General features: G+C 54.2%; 1 protein-coding gene across 1 annotated transcript; it reads left to right on the top strand.

The window, feature by feature from the left end:
• The first annotated feature begins 5,463 nt into the window (after positions 1–5,463).
• Positions 5,464–16,326, top strand: DNAJC27 (DnaJ heat shock protein family (Hsp40) member C27). The gene is made up of 7 exons (XM_049819102.1): positions 5,464–5,684; positions 7,193–7,275; positions 7,798–7,867; positions 10,985–11,149; positions 11,613–11,735; positions 12,291–12,451; positions 13,836–16,326. The coding sequence occupies exons 1-7, from the start codon at positions 5,598–5,600 to the stop codon at positions 13,966–13,968; spliced, it is 822 nt and encodes a 273-aa protein (XP_049675059.1). The 5' UTR covers positions 5,464–5,597; the 3' UTR covers positions 13,969–16,326.
• The last annotated feature ends 436 nt before the right edge of the window (positions 16,327–16,762 follow it).

Here is a 16,762-nt window from a genome sequence, read left to right as displayed (position 1 = left end):
CCCTGAGCCCCCCCCAGCCCCCCCCCAAAACACGTAGGGCTGGTTTGAACCCCAAAAGTTGGTGCCACTGGAAAAGCCAGGCAGAATCTCTGCCCTCAAAGAGCAAGGATGGACACGAGCATCCCTGCTCAGGGCCGAGACGGATCCATGGAGGTCGGGGAGGGGGTCCGGGCCACCTCTGGCACGTGGCTCCTCCTGATTCATGGTGCAAGACAAGGGCGAAGAAGAGTTAAACCCTGCCCGCCACCAGCGCTGCCCCTCAGCCCCTACCTGTCATCGCCACAACAGGGACCCCAACACACTCCAGCCTTGCCCAGAGGGATCCAAGCACGTCTCTCCAGAAAAGTACAGTCCCCCTCACTTCTCCAGCAGGCAAGGTGGGGATGCTGAATCGCTTGGGGCCTGGGATGCTCTTGGAACACACGGCTGCATCCCCGCCTAGGGTTCAGAAACGCTGTGCAGAGCTCAGCACGGCAGGCAGGGTGGGCATGTGGAACACCGAGACGGACCGCTGTGCCCCGAACCCCTGGGATCCCTCTCCAGGATGGCTCTGAGGGAGTTGGCTGGCAGGCGCTGGGGGAAGGCAGAGACCTGGAGGCAGCCAGAGCTGCAACAGTCATGCCGGGAGGACGGCAAGGAGCTGCTCGCCCTGGGCACCTCCTTTGTCAGACAGGTCCATCCTTGGTCCATCTGCTCCCTCCTTCCTTGCATCCCCCTGCTCTCCCGCAGCTGTTTCCATGGCCACGGAGCTGCTGCAGCAACCGCAGCGGGGTCTCCGGCACTAAGCCATGCATCCCTTCCCCAGCCATGCAGCTGGGACAGAGCCGGACCCATGGGCCAGCCCCCCATGGCTGCTCCTGCACACCAACACTCGGCCTCGGGGTGTTGGCACTGGCTCGCACACGGCCACATCCATTCTGGCACCAACACTCGCCACGTCGATTGCACGACGCCCAGGGACGGGGTCTTCCCGTGCCCTGACGGTTCTCACGTGCAATGCACCACCTCTCACACGTCTCCACGTTATTTCTTGCACGGGGATCCATTTCTTGCACGTGTGTGGCACAGGAGGGACAAGACCCAGAAGAAGGGACGCTGTCACAGCGCAAGGCAATGCTACCTGCACATGAATCGCTTGCAGCAGCAGACGGAGGAGAATCTCTGCTGAAAAACCAGGCACTGCCCTCCCTCCAGCTGCAAGGGGTCCACCTGTGGCCGTCTCTGCTGGGAGCACTGGTGTTTCCAGGTGTATCAGCCTGAGATGCCCCAGCTCCAGAAGATGCTACAGGCAAATCAACAGGTCACCTGAGCCTGAGCCACATCTCCCCTATGCTCTGGGGTGACCCGGGGCAAGTTCCTGCTGATGGCACCCTGTCCCATCTCCCCAGCCCTTGCAGAGCTGCAGAGAAACTCCCCGCAGACCTTCAGGGAGGCCCTGCACTTGTGCTGGGGGCTGCAAGGACTACAGGACCGTCCCAACACCTCCTGGGGTCCAGACATCCACAGATGAGAACCGCGGTTATTCTGCCCCAACAGAAAGTCCGGGGACAGTGCTATGCCCTGCACCGCCCCACCACCCACACCACCAACACAGCACACCAACACCCTGGCTCAGGGATGGGGAAACCGAGTCACACGCTGCCTCTCATGCCCCAAAACCACCAGCTCTTTCCCCAATCCCAGCAAAGCTGTGTAGGCCACACGGACACTCAGGGGACATATGCAAGGTTGTCACCACCACAGCTTTACATGCACACCTCATGCACGGCTGCTCCAGACCATCCAACACAGCAGGGTGACAGTGGCAGGGCCAGTTCAGCCACAGAGGCAAAAAATCCAGTCTCTGCCAGCCAGAAACTTTGGCTACACCCACACGAGCAACCCAGGCTCAGCACAGACACAGATGGGAACATCTAAATCATGGTGACCACATGTCATTACCAAATGCCTTAAGGGTGACCCAAGGGAGCGTCAGCAGGGAATGAAAGGCTGGTGATCAGGAGACACCGAAGCTTGTGTCCCTGAGCCAGGACTGGGGTTTGTGCGTGCAGGAAATCCCCTTAGAGACTCTGATACGTGCCTTAATTTCCCTGGGGAGCCTATCATTTCCTAACGCCCCTGATAAACACGCTGAGACAACACTTGTGCATGGCAGGAACGGCTGTGTACCTTCATGATCTTCATATTCTTTTGCAGATATTGACACTATGTATAACCATACTTTATCTCTGTAAGTTTATCTGTGTATGTGTGACTTTACTACCTTACCTGGATGTGATTTTAACTACACTGCTCCAATTATTGCTTGTCAAGTACTGTCAACTAACTATACCTCCTAAGCCTAATCTCTAATGGAAGAGTTTTTGCAGCACGCAGCCTTACATCAACTGTTGAAGCAGAGGAGGGAGCAGGCACAAAAAATGTTAATATCTGTCCACCACAGGTCACACAAATCCTGGAACGTGCTCAAAAAATAGTCAAATGTAGCTGGTGGGAATGCCCTTTAGGGTCGTCTCCCCCCCACTATGGGAATAGTCAACGTCTTACTTCATCCCTCAGTTATCTTTATTTTGAGTAATTTTTTATTTGTTTTAGTGACTTCTTTACATATTAGTACCTGGTTTTCGGCCTGCACTATTCTGACGGTTTCTTGGTGCACCACCGTATTGACTCAACGTGACCAGTCATTGCTCCATGACCAAACTCCCCTCCATGCCTGACACCCCCAGGGAGGGAGGTGGGAGGCATCGACATCGGCCTTGGCCTTACACCACCACAACAAGACGACCACCCTTTCCCCCACCAAACACGGGGTGAAATGCAGGGCTAGCATTGCCTCACAAGGTATTTCCAGACCCTGTGCATGCCAAGGACAGAACCAGCATGGAAAGGGAGCAGACGTGGGATGTGATGATGGGTTTACAAGCCCAAATGGTGCTTCCACAACACAACAATTAAAAAAGACAGTCCCGTCAGGGAATGTGGGATTCCTCAAGCCTGGTCGGCTGGTCCAAGTCGCTTGTCCAGAGAAGAAGCCATGCCCTGCTCCCTGCCTGATATCCATGGTCGTGTAAGTCTTTGCATGCCCGGATATTAAGTCTAGTCCCGTATTAGTGAATTACTGGATTTGTTGTCATTATGACCTGGATAATTGCACTACTGATCTGTATTTATTGCTGTACTGTTATTTAGAGATAAATTGTTTATCCCTAAAGCTGCTGGTCTGGTGTCTGTTGCCATATCCTGAACCTATAAGTCGACAGGGCTGCTGTAAGCCCTTACACTGCCCAAACTTGGTAAGGAGTTGGCACACTGCTAAGCTACCTCCTGTGTCCTCCTGTCCAGGCACAAAGGGGTTCTGTTCCTCCCAACCCAGAGAAAACCCCACAGAGGGCTTTATATCTGGTAGCAAAACAAGGGGAAAAAAATTACCTTCTTTTTTTCTCCTCTTTTCCAAACAAACTAAAGGACATGCTTGGCCCAGGATGAAATGCCCAAGGAAATCCCCAACTTCATCTCTGTCATGCCGCTGGGATCGGGGCAGGGCAGCGCTTGCCTCCTGCCTGGCAGTGGGAATTATAAGCCCATTCCTATGCTGCTACTGAGCAGGTAGGGTCCCTGATAGCTTGGGAGAGAGGACAGTGCCCTGGACCAAGGCGAGGAACTGCCCAGAGATGTCCCCACTGGCATCTCAAGGAGGAAGGGCTGAATTCACCAAATCAGCTGCCAGACAGATTTGTAAGAGACAATAACACCCATATGATGAGGAATGACTGTACATGGGATGCATAGGACCAGCGGAGGGAGGGTTAAAGGAATCAGCTTACACTGGCATAGAGATCTGTGCCTGGTTTCATCAAGCAGCCAGACAGCGGGAAGATGAAGAACAAACCAAAGATAACAAAGCTAAAGATAAGGTGACGTGAAGATGAAGAACAGAGCTGGAGCCATAAAACACCCAGGGATGGATAGTGGCAGGAGTCTTTTGGCAAAGATTTATGAGACCAGATAATGAGGCAGAAGATCCCATAACAGACCTGTCAAAAAAGCAGCTTCTTGTGGCCAGTCAGGAGGAATTCAGAAGAGGGGACACGACAGCCAGCATCCCTGGTCCATAGCACACATTAGTGACACCCAGCACGCACTTCTGCCACCCCCACTTCCAGACCGGGCTTCTCACCAGCCAGACGCATGCTCCCAGCAGGATGTGGCAGTGAGGGGGTGTCACAGGATCCCTAAGCTTAGGGCATCTCCACTGAGGAAACCCCCTCCCGTGTCCATCTTTATCCTGACAGCAAAGTCCCCCAAGAGCCGAGAGATGTTCAAACGATGTGGGCCCTCCCTGGGGATCTCCTCGCCGAGAGGCGGCCGTGACCCCCCTGGGAAGAGGACCTCAACCCCCCCCCGAGCCGTGTGTGTCCCCTCCCTGTACCTTTTCTTCGAGGCATGGATGCAAAAGTTCCCCTTCTTGACAGGATCTTGCTGGACTACAAGGAGCAAACAAGGACATGATTTACAACCAGGGTCCCCGTGGATGGCCCTGCCCCAGGCTAGCCCCTGCACAGGGATGGCCCCCTCCGCTCAGACCCCGTGGGCCATGTCCCAGGGTGCCACGGGGCCACTGCCAGCTCTGGTGTCACCTAAGGCCACCAGCAACATCGTCCCCTCAAGAACCTCTTTCATGAGGGGGTCCATCCTCAGGGAGGGCCCATTCCTCCCCCCCCACCAAGAACCGAGTCAACACCGAAGCCAACAGCTCCTGATCAAGACCAAACCGATATCTTCCATCCAACCCCCCATCCCCCCGAAAGGTTGTAAGCTGCATCCCACCCAACCCGGCCTATTCTCCATCCCGCAAGGATCCAGCTGAAGCACGAGAGCGGGCAACACCTCCCCATGGCCGTGCAGCAAGTCTAGGGGGGGATACAGGAGATGTAACCCCCAACTTCTCTACCTGGAGCTCTCCAGGGCCACCCCAACCCTCACAGCTCGGCCCGTGAGGGCAGCGGGACGGCCCGGGAGCACCCAGGACGATACGATGCTACGCGGTGCGGCTGCTTTCGGACCCCCGGAGGTGCTGGGACAGGGCAGGGGACATGCTGCTGAGAGCGGGGGCGGAGGGCAGGCTGTGCTGCAGGTGGGAGGGCTGCTGCTTTCACCCCTGCTCCCCTTGGGGAGGCCAGGGGACCCGGGGCCGGGTCTGTCGCTTCACTACGGCACCTCGCTGCCGACAACCAGGGCAGGGCAGGCAGGGCAGGCAGGGCAGAGATGGCGGGCAGGGGACCCGAACCCGGGTCCTTTTCCTCCCCGGCGCGCCTCACTGCCGCCCCCTGCAGGACGGGAACGGCTGTTGGCAGAGCGGCGCGCCCCAACGTTCTCGCCAAATCTCGCGAGAACTTCGCGCTGGGGGGGAAAAGGGGAGGGGGGTGAGTGGCGGAAGTCTCGCGAGAGCTGAGGCGCGGGGCGGTGAGGCGGCCCCGGGCCCGCCACGCTCCCTCCCTCCCGCCTTCCTTCCTTCCTTCTTTCCTTTCTTCCTTCCTTCCTTCCTTCCGCCTCCCCAACAGAGCCCGGCCCGGTCCCCGCCGCCCCGGCCCGCCATGGAGGCGAATCCGCCGAAGCGGAAGGAGACGCGCAAATCGCTACGGATTAAAGTCATCTCCATGGGCAACGCGGAGGTGGGCAAGGTGAGGCGCTGCGATTGGCGGGCGGGCGGTGGCGGGCAGGCCAGCTATCCAATGGGAAGCAGGGTGTAGGAGGCCGCGTTGCTAGAGAGCCCGCCGATTGGTGGCTGTGCCGGGCGGCGGGAGCCAATCAGGGGCGGGCCGCGCCGTGTTGTGCGAGGCGGGAGGTTGGAGCGAGTGGAGGATTGACAGCTTCGGGGGTGGGGCCGCGCGCCGTAACGCCGGGTTTTATTGGCTGCGTGGCACGGGGCGGGGCCTACGGGGAGGGGCGGGGCCGCAGCACTTCCGCGCGTAGCGGACGGCGGGTGTCATGGCGGCGGGTGTTATGGCGGCGCCCGCGGCCTTTTCTGTCAGCGGCCTCCTCCGCGCCCGGGCTCCTCCGTACCCCCTGCCCCCCGGTGCAGGGCTCACCGTGCCTCTCCGCCCCGGCACGGGTGGCCGGTGGTCAGGGCCCGGCCCGCGGTCCACGCTCGGGGCTTGCCCCACGGGCCCGCCAGGCCACAGAGCGTCCCCCGCCTCTCCGTGGGGCGGGTCCCTCCGTGATCCGGCTGCTGAGGAACACCCGTTCGCGTGTCCGCTTCCTGCAGAGGGAGCCCGCGTCACCGTGTTCCGGCCGCAGATACAGTCGTGCAGCGCCTGAGGGTAGAAAGTGAGGATCCAGCCCTTAGTGCCTTCCTGGAGGGCAGTCGGAGGCTGCTGGGGGAATCCCACCCCTCACCAGTTTGGCTTTAGTCAGGGTTTCCTCAGCAGCCCCCCTTCCTCGTGCTGTGGTGAACGACACAGGTCTTCTTTGGGATATTAATACTTCTTCCAGCCAGGTTCTGATCTGAAGTGCTGCCCTTTTTTTGTCTGCTGAATAAATGTAGTCCTGTTAAACTGCTGACAGCACAAGGGTTCCCTTGTGGGCAGACAAATGCCTCACTTTATAGTAAGAAAATCCAGAAGGATCTTGCAGGACAGAGTGAGTGAGCAAAGAGGTGGCAGGTGACATTTATCCTTATGGCATTTATCTTTTGATGGCTGATCGCAGTCGACTCCTCTGCTCTCCCTAAACAGTATTTCTGCCAGTCAGTGGCAGAATTGGGGCTGGAGGGACCTTGTGTGACCCTGAATGTCCTTCTCATGCTGTCTGCTTGGGCTGCCAAAATATTCTTCATGGCTTTTGGGGAGCTGGCTGCCCCCAGGCCCCTGAACACACAGCTCTTCCAGGCTGGATGTTTTCTGTAGGGGAATAAATCAGTTTCTTGGCACTCCTGTCTCCAAACAGGTAAGGAATAGCTGTCACCTGGGGGCTGGGTTCCTGGGTTTTCCTTCCTTTGCAGAAAGAAAACTGCTCCTGGTAAAGGTTGATCCTTTGGTTGTGGGTTAATTAGCTAGTTTAGGGACTTAGGGCAGAGTTGATGTCTCTGCAGACATCCAGCTGGCTGGGGGCTGTCGGTGAATTCCCTGTTAACATGAATGTTATGGTGTACGGTGCCATCCTGCTGAGACTCCCTTTTCCTTTCTCCCAGAGCTGCATTATAAAGCGTTATTGTGAGAAGAGGTTTGTTCCCAAATACCTGGCGACTATTGGTATTGACTACGGCGTCACAAAGTAAGCACCTTCATGGTGAGGAGCCACAGGTGCCGGGAGAGTGGGATGAGCTGGGTGGTCACAGACAGCAGGCATGGGTCTGCCAGGGCCTGGGCAAGGTGTCTGCTCTGGGCAGCACTGGTCTCCACAGGGGCAGAGGCAACGTGCAGTGGGGCTGTCCCACCTCCTGCAACTCCTGAGTGACCACACAGCTCTGAGCCAGACACGCTTGGCTCTGCCAAGGCTGCTTAGTTTCCACAGCATAATCTGCACTTTTGCTTTAATAATAAGGTAATCTGCATAATCTGCCTTCCTCTGGTAGCGTAGCTCCCCATTACCATGTTACATCCAGAGCTGGTGGTGTCCTTGTCTGACTGGCTGTAAGGGGCAGTTTTCTGGTGATTAAACCCCAGCACTCAGAACTTCTTACTGATTTTTCTGTCCCCAATCACCCAAGTCTGGCTCTGCAGAGGGCTGGCTGGGGCACAACCTGTGCAACGGCTGAGCTAGAGCCTTCTCAAGTGTTTCCCACTTCTCTTTCAGAGTGCAGGTCAGAGACCGAGAGATCAAGGTGAACATCTTTGACATGGCGGGGCACCCATTCTTCTACGAGGTAAGGCAGACCTGGGTCCGGGCAGCACGCCACAGGGCTGCCCTCAGCCAGCCCATCTCAGAAGCATTCAGCACCCATCAGCTTTCCTCAGATGTGCCTGAAATTGGGTTTGGGGGTGGGAAGCTTGAAAGTACATTTCTTAGGAGCTTCCTCTGCTACAATGCTCTCCGTTCTTTCCTGCCATTGACACCTAATGCAGGCCAGCGCTGGAAACCCCTGCTGCCTCTCTGTCAGTGGTGATTCCCTGCTGCTAGGGGTTGCCAAATCCAGAAGCCTGATGGAGGTGAGGCTGCCACAGCTGCGTACCCTGAGGTCCAAACAGTAGTGAGGCTGAGTGCATATCCCCAGTAGGCACACATAGGCACACCTATACAAGACATATATACGTATACACATGGCTGGCCGTCCAGATCAACACAGATAGAAACAGCCAGTGATGGCACAAACAGCACCAGTGGCCTCATCCTGGTCTCTCTGGCTGATCAGGAGAAGAGAACCACAGTTATTAACACTAGAAGCTATAAAGCCACAAACAACTCTGATAGAAAGAATAATCCAACAACTTTCTCATAAGCCATGAGTGTAAGGATTGGCTGTGCTACCACTCATGTTGCTAACCCTATTTCAAAGTGGCTCCTTGTGCTTATGAATCTGCCCATCTTGAGGTTAAATTTACTCAGATTGGGAGATCTTTGTAGCTTACCCTGGGCATTTGTAGCATACTGGCATCCTAATCCATGACCAAAGTGCTGTAAAACACTTACAGTTGGGCTAGATGATGGTTGTAGGTCCTTTGCAACGGAAATATCCTATCCTATGCTAAAATTATTTGCTACACGAGTAATAAACAGTACTGTTTACAAAAAGGAGCTTGCTGGATAAAACTTTAGGATTGAACACGTAGACTACAACATCCGTTTTGGAGAGCTGGCACAAAGAAATGATAGTGCTCATTGCTAATCACATTTATTTTAAATTATAAACAAAGTAATAAAGTGGGCCCACAAGTGGAAGAAAGGAACATTAAATGTTTATCCAGTATAATCCTATTAACAGTGTAATGCATACTAATTCTTAATTATAAATACACTGTTGATGCTTGGCAAAGTGTCATCCTGTGACTAATAAAAGTATATAGAATGTTAGGAAAGAGCAGCTTATAACATGATAAATACTAACATGACATAAAAAAGTGAAAATGAGGGAGGGCAAAAGAGTGAGACAACAATGAGGAATGTAATGGTTTATACTGGCCAGGTGACTGCCTGGCTTTTGACTGTTATTTATCTGGTTGCCCATAAGCCTCCCATTCCTCCCTTGTGTTCTCAGCATTTGCTTGTTGCATGCTCTGAAGTTTGGGGCACAACAAGGATTTCTATGTTATTTGTCTCTGTGTGTAGAACTACAAGTCTTGACCTGGGTTTGTAAGTCCTTATACAGTACAAGTAACCAGTGAAATGTAGTTAATTAAGAATAGCCTGGAATACAGCAGGGAGATTGGAGGGCAGAGCTGACAGCATAAAGAAATTGAGGGACAGAAGACTAAAAAGACTCTTCTGATGCAGATGTGGTCAGCAGAGGTCTTTGTAGCACAGTTGTTGCTTGCAGATGTATGAGCTTCTCACATGTATTGACTTTCTGGCTATGCCATGGCCAATCCATATGAGAGACAATGGAGGAGAGAAAGGCTCAGAGTCCTTGGAAAGTGTAATGGGCTTAAACTGTCCGTTTGGTGAATAAATATGTGGCAAATATTTATTGAAGAGCAACAAGACAGAAAACTGATGCTGCTTTGCTGCTTTGTTTGGTTTTGTATTTTCAGCATTTAATACTTGTGTAGTAAGTCTCCAATGCATAATTGGTTTTATACTAAAATATAAGTAAACAGGGAAAAATACAAACAAAAACCCCTGCCAGGCACAAGTATAAACTGGGAGAGGAGTGGCTGGAGAGCAGCCCTGCAGAAAGGGATCTGGAGGTGCTGGTCGACAGCAGGCTCAGTATGAGTCAGCAGTGTGCCCTGACATCCAAGAGGGCAAACCACGGCCTGGGGGGCATCAAACACAGCATGACCAGCTGATAAACAGAGGGGATTATCCCTCTGTATTCAGCATTGTTGTGGCCTCATCTTGAGTACTATGTGCAGTTCTGGGCCCCACAATTGAAGAGGGATGTGAAGGTCCTTGAATGTGTCCAGAGAAGGGCAACAAAGCTGGTGAAAGGGCTTGAAGGAATGCCCTATGAGGGGCAGCTGAGGACTCTGGATTGGTCTGGTTTGGAGAAAAGGAGGGTGAGGGGAGACCTCATTGCTCTCTGCAGCTTCCCGAGGAGGGGAAGTGGAGAGGGAGGTGCTGAACACTGGTATCCAGTGATAGGACACGTGGGCATCGTTCAAAGCTGTGCCAGAGGAGATTCAGACATTTGGACAATGCCCTTAATAACATGTTTTAACTTCTGGTCAGCCCTGAAGTGGCCAGGCAGTTGGACTAGATGATTGTTGTAGGTCCATTCCAATGGGGACAGTCGGTTCTATTCCAATATCTGTCCTGTAGCTGACCTTAGGCCTTCATCCAGCAGCTGTCCTGGGGATCCTCGGTCTCCCCAGTTGCTGACACTGGGCATACAAGCCCCAGAGGCTGAGCCCTGCTGCAGCTGCTGGTACAGACCCCCTTATGCACACCCACACGCACAGATGAACATCCTGTGGATCCCTCCAGTAGCTGGGCTTAGACATGCAGTCTGTCCAGTGACTAACCCTGAATCCTCGCTCTCCCCTGCTGCCTCATGCCCAGGGACCCACACGGGTGTCTTGGTTGATTCCCAGACTTTCCAGTCTCCCTAGGAGTTGGTCTGACGCCTTGCCTGCCATTGTGTGTCTGTACTCTTTTGTGTGTAGGTGAGTATTTTATGGGCTGATCGCTCTCTGGCAGCACAATGAGGGTATTATTTGGGTTCCTCTATCTGTCCTTTTTCTCTGATCTTCTGGTTGTGCGGAGATAAGATTTTTATCACAGAATCTAATAGGTGCTAGGTAAATGGTGATCCCCCAAATCTGCTGGGCTGCATGCTCTCAGCCTGGCTGTCACTGATGCCAGCATCCTGCCTTTGTCCCCACAGGTGAGGAACGAGTTTTACAAGGACACGCAGGGGGTCATCCTGGTCTATGACGTTGGACAAAAGGAGTCTTTCGACGCGCTGGACGCGTGGCTGGCTGAGATGAAGCAGGAGCTGGGCCCCCATGGGAACATGGAGAACATTGTCTTCGTTGTCTGTGCGAACAAGGTTGGCTGTGATGAGGAGTCAGGCTGCGGTGCGATCCTGATCTCCGGCCCTCAGGGCTCGTTGTGTTCCCAGCTTGAGCCCAAGCTGTCTAGCTCCAGCTGCAGCAAGGGAAGTTCTGTTAGGTTGTAGGGAAGACTTTGTAAGAGCCAGGTGTGTATGTGAGGAATGCTGGAGACCACATTTCAATGGGGTTTTGAGAATGTGGTGGCCACACGTCAGTCAGGAAGGTATCAAGTAGAGGTGACATTGTCTCTGGACTAGATAAACTCTCAAAGGTTTTTTCACTTGACCTTTCTGTGCTTTCTTTCCATACTGCCTCCATCCCTTCAGGATAAGCAAACAGTCTCTCCAACCAGACAGGCCCCTTACCCTCTGTTAGGTGATCAGCCTTGGAGCTGTGTTCTTCCAGCTGCCGCTGCAAATCCTGGCTGAGCTCTGATCTCTGCCTTTTCTCCTGGTCTAGATCGACTGCACCAAGCACCGCAGCGTGGATGAAAGCGAGGGGCGGCTCTGGGCAGAGAGCCGGGGCTTTCTTTACTTTGAGACATCAGCACAAACAGGAGAAGGAATCAACGAGATGTTTCAGGTGAGGCAGAATGAAGGTGGTGAGGGCACAGACACCGCACTGAGCCAGGATTTGATGGCAGAATGTCTCCTGAACTGCCTGGATCCCACAAAACCTGTTGACCCTCTGCCCCAGAGGTGTCTTCCCAGTGAAATGCCACCCTGAGAAAGCCATAGCTGTTTAGCTGAGGTTCAGTGTGGGTCCTCCCAGTCCTGACCTGGCCCTAGCATTGCATTGCTCAAAGCTGATGATCCCTCTTGCTGCACTGGGAACATGATGCAGAGATGCCCATGTCACCTTTTCAGCTCTAGCACTGAGCTGAAGTGGGTTTTAGATAAATGTGGGGCCTGGCCTCCTCCTCAGTCTGTCCCGTGGTCCTTGCAGGGACCGGCTTCCCCCAGACTGGGGTATCTCAGTCCCCCATGGCCATGGCAGGTGAACATTCAGCAGTTGTGCAAATGCTCCACTGTGCTTCGGAGGATGAGCCCGCAGCCAGCGAGGGCAGTGGGGTCTCCTATGCACTGCTACCACCTCTGGGGACCGTTCCTTCCTGCTAACTCCTCCCTGTGTCTGCAGACTTTCTACTCCGCCATCATCGACCTGTGTGACAACGGTGGGAAACGCCCTCCTTCCAGCATGGGGATCGGCTTCACCAAAGAGCAGGCAGATGCCATTCGCAGGATCCGCAACAGCAAGGACAGCTGGGACATGCTGGGGGTCAAACCTGGAGCCACAAGGTGAGGGAGACTTCAGCATTTGCCTGGCTGTCTGTAATCTGTCTGACCCGGCAGGCTGGTTGCATCTATGGTCTCTTAGTGACCTGCCTGCTGATAAGCTCACCTTGGTTTATATAGCAGCTGGGCATACGTCTGTAGCCACAAAATTGAGGCAGTGGAAAAGAAACCCTCAGTCCTGAGCACCAAATTTCCCCTTTTAACAGACAAGCCAGGCTGGAGACAAGGGGGGAATGTTGAACATGAGAATTTCAGCCCTGCCAGCTGCCCAGCCTTGCATCCTGCCTCCAGGCTGAGCCGTCTCTGGTCACTCACTTGCCAGATGCACTTGGAGCAGCTCCAGCTTTACTTTCCTTGCCCTCCAGGTCTGGAGGAGTTTTCAGGCTGCTGTAAGGCTGCTGCCCACATTATCAAAAAGGGATTGATGTTAGAGCTCTTCTACCTGGAAACGGTACTCCCACAAGACAAGCTTTCTCTTGTCTTCCTTGGAGGACCTCTGGCCAGGTGAAATTGGTCATTGCCTGTGTAAGGGGTTGGATATTGAATCTCCCAGTTCTGCTGTATGACTTGGGCAACTAAAACAAGCTCTCAGAGCTATGCCTTGCTTTCTTCTCTCTGAAACACAAGGACTACCCTTGTGTACTTATGGAGGGGCTGGAGAGTGGATTTCTGGAAAACGTATAAGATTTGTGACTCGTACATCCTCCCGTTGGCGCTCTGAAATGTAGGTGCTGAGTCTAACCCCTCCCCCATCCCCCTCTCATCCACAGAGAGAGATCAGCAGCTCTGCAGGGCAGTTTGTGCTGTGGTCACCAGCATGGATGGACTCACCTCCCTTAGGAGGTGCCCCCCTCTCTCCACGGCCTGCAGCTGGAGCCGAGATGTCTGCCTTAGACCAGACACCCAGGGCTTAAAGGGCTGAAGAGATGTGCAATGCCTTCGCCCGGAGTGCGTAGGCGGTTTGATGCGAAGCTGAGTCAGGGTGCATGTGCCCCCACGCTGTCTCCCAGCTTTCTGTTCTTGTGGTGCCAGAGACTCAGCACACCAAGGCACGTGTCAGAGGCACGTGTCTGGCATGGTGGGAGCATTCGTGCTGGCACAGTCCCGTGGTGGAGAGGGTGTATCTGCCCCAGGAGAGGAGATCTCCCCCTCATCTGCTCGTACTACACCAAGAAGTGCCCTGTGTGTGTTTCTGCAGCTCTTTCTCTATAGCATCACTTCCAAAGCCTGGAGGTCCTTAGTGCCAGTGAGGGAAGGGTTCAAAAGTGTCTACACAGGGCCCTTGAGGACAGGGAGAGCTCCTGGCCCTGCTGTGCTGTGCCAACATGGCAAGGCTGAGCTGGGCTGTGTGTTGCGTGGGTCCCCTCACTCTTGTTGTGTCTTCTAGGGACGAAGTGAACAAAGCCTATCGGAAGCTGGCCGTACTGCTCCACCCCGATAAGTGTGTGGCTCCCGGCAGCGAGGACGCCTTCAAAGCAGTGGTGAACGCCCGGACCGCGCTTCTAAAAAACATCAAGTAGGAAACAGAGCCACTCGGAGCTGGAAACCTTCCCCTCTTCCCAGCTAGCTCCCAGGCAGCTGTACAGCTGTGGGGCACCCCTCTCCTCCTCACGCTTACTGCTGGCATGGACACAGATGCTCCCAGCACTGGCTGCGGGAGCAGGACTGCATCTGACCATAGTGTGCTTACAGTGTGCTGGAAAGGGGGCAGAGTGCTGAGGAGGGGAGAGGGGGACCCCAGAGCCCTCCCCTTCATCCGTGGTTGGTGCAAGTGCTGAAAGCAGTGAGGTCCCCAGCTTCCCAGCTGTGTTATACCTCCTGGGAGTTACCAGCTGTGGAGGGGCTTGGTTGCGTGGCTCTAACCTGTGGATGCAGTGAGGGCAGAGCAAAATCTGACCCAAAAGCTACTGTGCCTGAAAGCGTTGGTGTCATGGGTGGAGGATGCCCAGGAGGGGTGAGGGGTTGTCAGTCCTGGGTTATCCTAAAACCACCTCTGCAAGGCTGCCCATGCTGAAAGCTGCACAGGCACTGCTGAGCACCGGGGTGGTTCAGCATCCCGGGCAACGCTGGCTCCTTCCAGCTGACACCCAAGGATGCTGCTTTGGGCAGTGAGGAGAAGGGTGGGTTGCTTGAGGAAACCTCCTCTGGTACTGCAGGGAGAAACTAGCTCCAAGAGTGTCATTTTCCCCTTCCTCCCCAAGCTGTCATGGTGCCAAGAATGGTCCCTTTGGCAGGACAGGGGCTCTTCCTGAGGCACCCACCTCTTCATCACAGCACAGAGTCTCCTGCCACTACCTCCTTCCATCTGCCTGAGCTAAACTCATCGGGAAGAGCCCCTGAGGCTGCAGTCCCTCAAGCCATGCGCTCCCTCTCCCAGCCCTCTGCTTGCACTGTGCTGGTGAGCTCTGGGTAGGTGCTGCTGTGAGGGACTGTCCTCTGGTGTGGGTGGCCCTAGCTATTTGCAGGCAGGAGGAGCATGTTGAACCAAGGAGGAGGCAATTCAGCCCACAACATGGCTGCCTGTGAGCTCTGCCCTTCCTCCCCTCAGGCAGCTTCGCCTCCCGAGCTTCACCCACACCACAGAGCTGCGTGGGTGCCTGCGATCTGCCTGCTCGCTTGGCCCCACGGCACTCTCGGGTGAGGTGAGCGGTGGAGGGGGCACATTGTCCCCCAGCCGCCTTCTCCCAGAAGCAATGCATCGCCCTGCTTTGCTGGTTGTGTTATGGGTTGTGGATCAGCAGGTGGGTGTGGGTTGCTCCCTCCTAGTCACAGCTGCTGTTTGAATAATCTTGTTGATTTAGAGGGGAGCATTGCTGGTCACCCCAATAAGTGCTTGTAGAGGCTTAAGATCTGGCCGTTGTGTTCCTGAGGGAGGTCAGAGCCGTGATGGCTGCCAAGCTCTTAAGGGAGAGTAAATGGGAGATTCCTTGGGCTCCCATCATTTTGTCAGGACCCAGTTTTATTTTCTTGCTGCTGTATGAGCTTGGCAGGGAAGGTCAGGATGCTAAGCTACAAAATGAAAGCCACTGAGTGTGTGACTATGTGTCCTTACCCCTCCCTACAGGTATCCTGTTCGAAAGTGTTTTCTCTTGTGGTCAGTGCAATTTTTTTTTTCACTTCAAGGCAGCTTTTCTATGTTTCACCTTCAAAATGTATCATAAATCAACAGTGGATTCCCCCCCACCCCTTTTTGGCAGCAAGCATTAAGGGACTTTAAAGCCAGTATCATTTTGCTCTTGCTCTGGTTTCTGGTGCTGGGTTGCTGGGAAAGCAAAATAAGCTGTCCTGCGGGGAAGCACTTTTTGCTCCTCCAGTAGAAATAACCAAGGGGAGACATTGCTACAAGAGGTTAATGTTAAAAATAGCTCCATTTTTCCTCCCATATGTATAAAAAGCTGGGCTGGGGGAGATCAGCAGGGCAGGCATTGGAGCTGTGGTGTTACACTGATGGGGTCTTGTTCCACACATTTTAAAACGGTATGGAGTTCACTGGAAACCTCTCCACTTGTCTAGTGGAGGAAACCACTTAATTCTGGCTTCAAACCTATTTCTCTGTATTTTTTTTCCATTGAGGTGGGTAAATAATCCTGTTGCTGAATGGTGCACTTCACTTTGAGGGTGTGATCTCAGTGCCTGGAGTGGTTTAAAGGCGTCCTTGGTTCCTACTGCTCAGGGGCTCTCCAGGTCTATTGTGCCACGCATGGTCCCTCCTGTTTGCTCCTCAGGTGATTCTGGCCACTGGTCTTGGGGTTTCTCCTGTCTGTTTACAGAGCTGACCGGATGTTTGGAGACTATTACACACGCATGTCACGTCTAGCGATGCCGGTGACCTTCTGAGTTGTGTTATTTTTATAAATTAAACCCCCCTTTGGAACAAAGGAAGCCCTGTGAGCTGTCCTCCTGCGGCGACTGCCTGCTGTTAATGTTTAATTGCCCTTTGACTCATTTCTCTCCTCCCCAGCTGGGTCTGGCCGAGGCTGGCAGTGAAGAGCTGCCCTCGAGGGTGATGATGGAGGTTGTGAATCAACTCTGCAGGAGTGGGAGCTGGGTAAGGGATCAGTGCAGCCCTGGGAGTCCCACGGGGACATGATGTGGGATGCTGCGGTGGAGCCTGGCTCTGGTCAGGGGACCCAGAGGCAGAGGGGCAGCTCCTTCCTTGCTCCATGCACGCACACCTCCGCACCAACAGCCCCAGTAGTGTGCTTCCTCCACGCCATCTCCATCAGAACCCCAAGCTCCAGATCCCTCCAGCAAGGCTGCCACCATCCAGGCTGCGTCTCTGGCCTGTGAGTCCCACGTCCTCCCGCCTCATGC

The sequence above is a fragment of the Accipiter gentilis genome, chromosome 16 (genome assembly GCF_929443795.1).
Source record: "Accipiter gentilis chromosome 16, bAccGen1.1, whole genome shotgun sequence".
Lineage (NCBI taxonomy): Eukaryota > Metazoa > Chordata > Aves > Accipitriformes > Accipitridae > Astur > Astur gentilis.
Note: the sequence above shows the minus strand (reverse complement) of the source record. Positions and strands in the feature narration are given on the sequence as shown.

Coding starts and splice junctions, on each gene's coding strand:
- DNAJC27 (XM_049819102.1), top strand. CDS start 5,598: ATGGAGGCGAATCCGCCGAAGCGGAAGGAGACGCGCAAATCGCTACGG. Junction 7,868..10,984: donor GGCACCCATTCTTCTACGAG/GTAAGGCAGACC, acceptor TTGTCCCCACAG/GTGAGGAACGAGTTTTACAA. Junction 11,736..12,290: donor GAATCAACGAGATGTTTCAG/GTGAGGCAGAAT, acceptor CTGTGTCTGCAG/ACTTTCTACTCCGCCATCAT.